The sequence below is a fragment of the Meleagris gallopavo genome, chromosome 29 (genome assembly GCF_000146605.3).
Source record: "Meleagris gallopavo isolate NT-WF06-2002-E0010 breed Aviagen turkey brand Nicholas breeding stock chromosome 29, Turkey_5.1, whole genome shotgun sequence".
In the NCBI taxonomy this organism is placed as follows: Eukaryota; Metazoa; Chordata; class Aves; order Galliformes; family Phasianidae; genus Meleagris; species Meleagris gallopavo.
In genome coordinates, this window is record NC_015039.2 from 4,011,098 (window position 1) to 4,018,593 (window position 7,496).

Genomic DNA, 7,496 nt, shown 5'->3' on the forward strand with positions numbered 1-7,496 from the left:
GTCGCGGTCTGGGGGGAGGCGAAAATGGGGGATTCGGCCTCATCCGCCGCCCCGATCCCGGCCCCGCGCCGCACGCCGCGCTCCTCTCTTCCTTGCAGGCGCTGCAGCTCAGAGCCGCAGACAAGCACGGCCTCGTGGCCCGCTCGCGGTGTTACCTGAAGCTCGGAGACGTGCAGAATTCCCTGAAGGACGCCGAAGCGTCACTCCAAAATGACAAAACGTTCTCTGAGGTAAATGGCGCAGAGCTGCGGGGCGGGTGCCCAGGACAGCTCTGCTGCCTGTGGGGGCGGCGGTCCTTGCAGAGCCCTCAAGGGAGGGACGCGCTGTGATAACGGCTGATGCCAAATCGCAGCGTGCTGAGCTCCTCTGCGGTGCTTCCAGAGAGCTGGAAGTGCTCAGCCGAGGAGGAAGGATCCAGGATTGGATTTTATTGTATGCAAACTTGGCCGTATGAGTAGGGCTTTCACTTCTGCCCAGGAGAGGATTGTTTGGAGGCTCTGAAGCATAGTTTGTTGTTTTTTTTCCCCTTCGAATGTCTTTTCAGGGCCTTTACCAAAAAGCTGAGACGTTATATACCATGGGTGACTTTGAATTTGCTCTGGTGTTTTATCACCGGGGTGGTGAACTGCGCCCGGAGCTCCAGAAGTTCAGGCTGGGCATCCAGAAATCCCACGAGGCGATCATCAACTGCATTGGAAGTAAGAAGTTCCCCTTCATGGTGCCTGCAGGCACAGCTGAGGCTGTTCATGGTGTTCTGTCATCAGCTGCTGATAGGTGTTAATATGTTTCCTAAGGACCAAGTTCCTTTTACTTCTGGATTCACGAGCTCCATAGCCATTCTTATTTGAAACCAAGAAGCACAGAAAAAAACACATCCCCACCTGCTGGGTCTAACAGCTAATGATTATGGGAGTGAATTATGACCCCAGCACTTACATTTCTAAAGTCACCATGAAAATGTTCTAAATAATACAGAACAGCAGTGCACCTACTTATGGCCTACTGATTACAGAATCCATTTTGAGATCTTTGTCCTGGTGTTAAAAAGTTTATAATGAAATCTGCCCACCTGAGACTGGCCTTCCTGACATTCTGATTTTCCTCCAGTTTACATTGCATAAGAGCAGTGAAACTGTTGACTATTGCAATGGAGCATTGCTTTCATAATTTCTGGCGTAAATCAGAGAACTGAGTCCTGCAAGAGACAGGAAAGGCCAAGGACCTGGTAACGTTCAAAGCAAATGGAAAACTTTTCCCTTACTTTTTCTCCTAGCAGTGCTTTCGCATGCAGACAAGCTTGGTCAACACCTGCACGCACTCCAGGCTCACACACACACTCGGCTGGGGCTGGCTCTGTGGTTGAGTGGCTTATCACGTGCAAAGAGAACCTGTGCACAGCTTGCAAGGCTGCTGCAAAACCTGCTGGGACAGTCAGAAACTGCTCAGGTGGATCCTCCTGCAGCCTGTCCTGTCACGGAGCCAGGGCACACCCTGCCTGCACGCCCCACGCAGCCCTCGATCCCACAGATAACGCAGCTACCTCACCTTGAAATCACTTTTGGAATTGCGGCCCACCTCCAGTACTGCAGATTGGCTTCACGTCCCAGCTGTGTGAAAGCCTGCAGCTCCTCCATGTGTGACACTCATTTAAAATGGCAGATAGAGCAGTTTTCCAGATCTGGTTTGTTTTTCTCTGTTACTGCTGCTTTCTTAGTTCGGTGCAAGCGCCAAGATGCCATCACAGCTCTCAGTGGAAACACTTGTCGTGCTTGATGTGCTGAGCTGAATGCTTTAAATGCCTTCAAGCATCTGGGCTGTATGCAAACGAACAGAATAAAAGCCATGAGGTGTTCTAAACATTTGGCAGCTCCTCGGTGCAGGGGAAACGAAGCAAGGAAATGGATTAGCATTAGTTCTAGATGCTGCATGCATGTACATTAACAGGGCACATCCCCAACTTTACTGAGTCTGCATGGCAGACCTGTGCTGTGAGCTCGCTGCTCTCGGCCCACTTACCTTACTGGAGGAAATTCTTCCACGACAGCATTTGAAGCTGCTTCCTCCCTTCTGACCAGGCCCAAACAAAGCTGTTTTTCACCCTTCCTTTCACTGCTAGAGTGTGCTCTGAACAGCAGAAGTGAAAATAAAACGGGAGTTCGTGTCAGTGCACAAAAACCTTAAGGTAGTTCTCTGTGTCGCTGGAGATTACCACGCTTGTAAGCTTTCCTTCCATTTTAAGATTCCCTTTCTCTGCATGTGGGATATAGCACATCTCTGCAGGAAATCTGCCCTGTGATGGCACCATGCAAAAATAGTAATCACAGTTCAGAGAAGAGCTACATCTGTGAGCTGCAATTCCTGCTTAAAGAACATACCCATATCCACATATTTTGTACAAAAGAATTACTAGAAGTCTCTATTTGTAACAGGACATTTTCAGCTTAGCAAATTTACAGTCATTTTAAATTCTAAAGCTTTTCTAATGCAGTATTTTCTCTGCGTTTGCAGGTCCGTCCTCAGTTAAACTGAAGAACAAAGAGGATCTCTGCTTTATAAGCCGTCAGGCAGAGGTACAGTGTGAAGAGCTCTTGATTTAGAAGCTAATTAGAGTTGTTTCAACACTGTTATGTTCTGAAACAGGCAGGGAGGATCAGTGCAGTGTGGATGGGGACGTGGCTGCTCCAGGGGAGCTCATCCTGAGCATAGGAAGCAAACAAATCCATCAGGAGGATTTTAGTGTACCTGCCTTTAATGCAGCTGTGGCTGAAGCCACACAGAGTAGAAAGGAGAAGGCAGAAGGGCAGGAAGAGCAGCCGATGGGAAACAAAGCCTCATCTGAAAGTCCCCTCACAGCCTGTTCCTATTGGGTTCACAGTGTTCTATTGGGTACTGCTGACCACCCCTCAGAGGCTAATGAGTAACAGCACTGAGGTCAGAGCCAAGGCACCCTTACCCACAGTGTTTGCTCTGGTCTTACCTGCTGTTTGAGTTCACGTTTCTGATAATGGACACTTTCTCAATTGCTTAATTTCGGGGTGCTCCGCTGAAGCACTGCTTTGTTCCTCTGAGATGCCACACCACGTTTCCCTTTGAAGGCGCAGTGAATGCTCACTGCTTTCTTTCAGCTGGAATTATGGGTAGCTTGCAGTGAAAATAATTTGCACACGAAGCCTAAAAGCTCTTTGTGAGATGCTGACTTCTTGCTTTTACTTAAAGGAACTTGACCTCCACAGAGGGTCAGCAGTTCTGGAAGCCAGGCCCCACTGATAATCCCAGTGTTCCCCAGCAATCCCGCCTCATTGCTTTATTTTTTTCTTGCTGTAGAGCAAAAAAGCAGATCAGAAACTCCAAATCAAACTGACCAAGGACCAAAAGTGCACAAAGAAAAAGGAACCTGCAAGGAGTCAGAAAACAGAGCGGCAGCTTCTTGGAGAGCTCTATGCTGACAAGGCCTACCTAGAAAAGCTGCTGAAGGATGAAGGTTTTCTCCATTGTTTTCAGTTAAATGTTCCTTCTAAGCAGGATCTTCTTTCCTTCCTTTATATTCTTATCACTACTCGTATTTGTCTCACAGCTCATAGTGCAGGCAGTGTCAGAGAGTGGCAGATGTCTGCAGAGTTCAGGTGTCTTTGGAGCCAAATCCAATATTCAGAGCCATCTCTGAATCTTTCCTCCTTTCAGTCACAGCAGCCTGTGTTGAGGAAATCAGAAACAGCATCGTTATAAATCACTTAATTTCTGACATGATGTTCAATTCCACTAACATCTGCATTAAGTGCAGAGCATTGCTGATGACACTTCCTCACTTGTGGCTTTGTTAAACGTGCTGTTAAGAACAAGATACAGGATTCACAAAGTACCTTATTTTAGAAATAGGCAGAAAGGTGATTTCCATTTAATCTTTTTGTTTTCTCCTTCTAGGAAACCATTTACTCAGTAACAGAGCAGTAATTAAGAATTTAGCCTAATCATAAGTTTTATGGTATTGCCAGCATTAATACAATAATATATGAGCCATCTGGTTTCCAGGCATGTAATATTCCTCCCCATCTCCACAACATTTTAAGTGCATCTGAGTGCAGGTGTTCCATCTAAGTGCTCTGCCCAGGACAGGTGCATGTGCACCACAGCCAGCCCCAAACACAGCAGTTTTTGCTCCCAAGGAGAATTTCTGTAACTTCTCTTCCAGTCAAACCCGTTTGAGGAGCATCGAAGACCCGAATTCCCAGTTCTCTCTCTGTCAGAGCAGGACATTCACGAGCAGCCCAGTGAACTGAAGCTTCGTCCGTTGTGTGCTTTGATGCTCTCCTATTCTGCCCTCCTGTTTTCAGATTTGATGAAAAGCGTCACAAAGCAGGGGGTCAAAGTGGAGGACGTGGTTCTGGGTGGCATTGCCTACCTGGACACGCGTGCTGAGTTCTGGCAGCAGCAGAAGCCCATCTACGCCCGTGTGAGGGAGCGCAGGCTCAGGCAGCAGAAGTGGATCAGGGAGAAGAAACCCAAACCAGCCGAGGTGGCCAGATACATTGTGAAGAGCATGGAGGACATCGATATGTGTACGTGTCCTGGCTGGAAACAGTAAGAAAGCAACGGCTGGTGCTTGTGATTGTTTGCTGTAGCAAATACAGAGCAGAACTACAGTAGCAACACAAGTGTGATTCTCTGAGGCTTACGTAACTGCTGGCCTTACCTCCCCAGTATCACCGTGTCTGCACACCAGCACTGAACGTTCCTCTTTGTCCTTAGTGCTGACTGGAGACTCCCCCGAAGAGAGCTGCAGGAAAGCAGAGCGTGTGCTGAAAACAATACAAGGATGGTCAGAGGATGAAGTGCCCAACAAGAAGGAGCTGATCGGGAACCTCTACAGCTGCATTGGCAATGCTCAGTTTGAGATGGGGCGGATGGAGGCAGCCCTGAAAAGCCACAAAATGGATCTGGAGTTTGCCAGGCAGAAGTAAGTGCTGAGAAATTCTGATGGAGGAGGAAAAGATGCAGAGGAAAGTTCCTCTGCTTTTAGCATCCGGTAGCACTGTAATTCTCACCTGACGATTTAACAGGGCAGTGCTTTCAGGCTCTGCCCACACACAAGGGTCTTCACTATTTCAAAAACAAATGACTTAAGCAGATTTTTAAAGGCTCCAGCACACGTGGCATGCCAAAACGTGTGCTGAAGCAAAGCAAAAGAGAGCACAAATCGCAGACTCAGCACTGCAGCCCCACTGTGCGCTTCCTCCTCGGGAAGGTCGGACCCGGGCGGCAGCGGGCAGCGACGAGGCGCGCTGTGCTGCTTTCTCCAAGCCGTGCAGGGCTTCCCTCGTAGGACGGGACCGCAGCCGTTGCCGAGCAGATTCGCCCTCTGGTGGCTGTTAATGACCGCCATAGCAAACAGCGCCGCTGCTGCTCTGCTCTCATCAGCTTTTTCATTCGTACGACACAGATAATCACAGCAGACCACTTCCAAAGCTGGGAATGAGGACATTTACTTTGGTTTTATGACTTCCAGTCTGGCACTGGTCCTTTACCTCCACTTCTCAACCCTTTGTGTTATGCTGAGCACTACAGAATACATACGGGGTTGAAGATCGGGCTGCCAGCAATAAAGGCTGCTTCAACCACTGCAACTTTTCCCTTTCTGCACAGCAATCTCCCCGATGTCGTGTCCAGAGCCCTCGACAACATTGGCAGAGTTTATGCCAGGACTGGCAAATTCCAGCAAGCCATCGACACGTACGTAAATAACAGGAAGGCATAAGTTGGGGTTTCAATGAAATACTGTCCTTTCAGTTTGTTCTGCTAGCAAGATAGCTGTGAATATCTTCATACCAACGACTGGAACTCCTTGTTTATAGATTCAGTGACTGAAATGGCAGCTGCACATAGGTGAGATCCAGTAAAATCTGTCTTTCTTACTCTCTGCTTGAAGCTGGGAGGAGAAAATCCCACTGGCAAAATCCAGCCTGGAGAAGACGTGGCTGTTCCACGAGGTTGGCCGCTGTTACCTTGAGCTCGGGAAGGCAGAAGAAGCTCAAAACTACGGAGAGAAATCCCTGCAGTCAGCGCTGGAGGAGGGGGATGCGGAGTGGCAGCTCCATGCCAGTGTGCTGCTGGCACAGGCACAAGGTAAGGATGTCACCGCGTGGAAGCTGCCAGTCTGGCACCTGAATGAAAACTCCAGAGCCGTTCAGGTTAAGGTCTCTCGCAGGAGACTTGCTTGGTTAACGGCTGTTCTCTTTATCTTGGGTTACAGTCGATGTTTTCATTTGTTTGTTACAGAAAAATTGAAGGATTACCGGTCTGCAATTACGAACTTTGAAAAAGCCCTTGAGAAGGCAAAGCTTGTCCACAGCGATGCTGCTCAGAAGGCCATCATTGCTGTAAGTGGCTCCCTGTGAGTGGGGCAGAGCTGTACGGAGGCTGTCCTGCCGTGTGACATCCTGCAAACGGGCACAGATGAGCACAGACCTACTTGGGGTGTTCAAAGCTGAAGCAGCGCCTGTTCTCCAGAGGGAAACAGCAGTGAGTGAGAGATGAAACCTTCAGGGGAGGAGACGTTTGGTACAGATGCTGATAGCTGGAATTGGTGCGGTGTGAAGGCAGGGAAGGAGCAAGCAGTGATAGCAGAGCTCAAAGGGAGACGGGAGCAATTTGCACAGTGTGTGCGCAGGGCCTTTACTGAGAAGCCACATCACTTTTCAGGCTTTGGATGACGTGAGCAGAAGCTTCATCGAAGACCTGAAAGAAAAAGAAAGAGAAACGGAAGCTCACACTCTCAAAGGTAATTGTCATGTAGAATTCTGCACCGCTTTCCTTTCCGGGATGGGAACGGAGCTGTGCGGGAGGTGGCAGCACCGCCCTGCGCTCACAGCGGGCTCCGAACACACAGAGCATAACTGAGACAGAAAGTGGTGATGGGGGAAAAGGGGAAAAGCCTTTCTCTCCTCGTGCCCCACTGGTTGCTCAGTGCTCGAACTCAGTCTCAGATTTCATTCCTCTCCTCCTCCCCCCCCCCAGATCACGATTTCAGTGGTGAAAATGCAGAAGACGACAAGTCTGAGGGACGGGAAAATGAGCAAAGCTCGGAGAACCAAAAGGGTGAAAAAGAAGATGCTGAGAGCGAAAAGGAAGAAGGAAATGAGAGAGAAGAGCTCGATGAACAAGATGGAAAAGAGAAGGAGAGTGAAGAAGAGAAGAGCAAAGGAGAGGAGGAGGAGAGCGAAAGAGAGGAAGAGGGGAGCGAAAGAGAGGAAGAGGGGAGCGAAAGAGAGGAAGAGGGGAGAGAAAGAGAGGAAGAGGGGAGAGAAAGAGAGGAAGAGGGGAGCGAAAGAGAGGAAGAGGGGAGCGAAAGAGAGGAAGAGGGGAGAGAAAGAGAGGAAGAGGAAATAGGAGACGACGAAAAAAAGCAGTTTGATTTCCTGAGCGGTTAAAATAAAGCCGCGCAGCGGCTCTGCTCGCACACAGGAGCCGCAGCTCCGCCGCACCCCGGGGCACAAGGAGCG

General features: G+C 49.2%; 1 protein-coding gene across 1 annotated transcript; it reads left to right on the forward strand.

Moving 5' to 3' along the window:
- Positions 1–5: 5 nt before the first annotated feature.
- TTC25 (tetratricopeptide repeat domain 25) lies at positions 6–7,490 on the forward strand (the record flags this gene model as incomplete). Its single annotated transcript, XM_019623357.1, has 11 exons — positions 6–230; positions 545–698; positions 2,509–2,570; positions 3,325–3,481; positions 4,332–4,556; positions 4,747–4,954; positions 5,641–5,727; positions 5,924–6,120; positions 6,274–6,374; positions 6,697–6,775; positions 7,012–7,490. Coding segments are annotated over 11 exons (1,908 nt in total), but the record flags the coding sequence as incomplete, so codon positions are not given.
- Between the last annotated feature and the right edge of the window lie 6 nt (positions 7,491–7,496).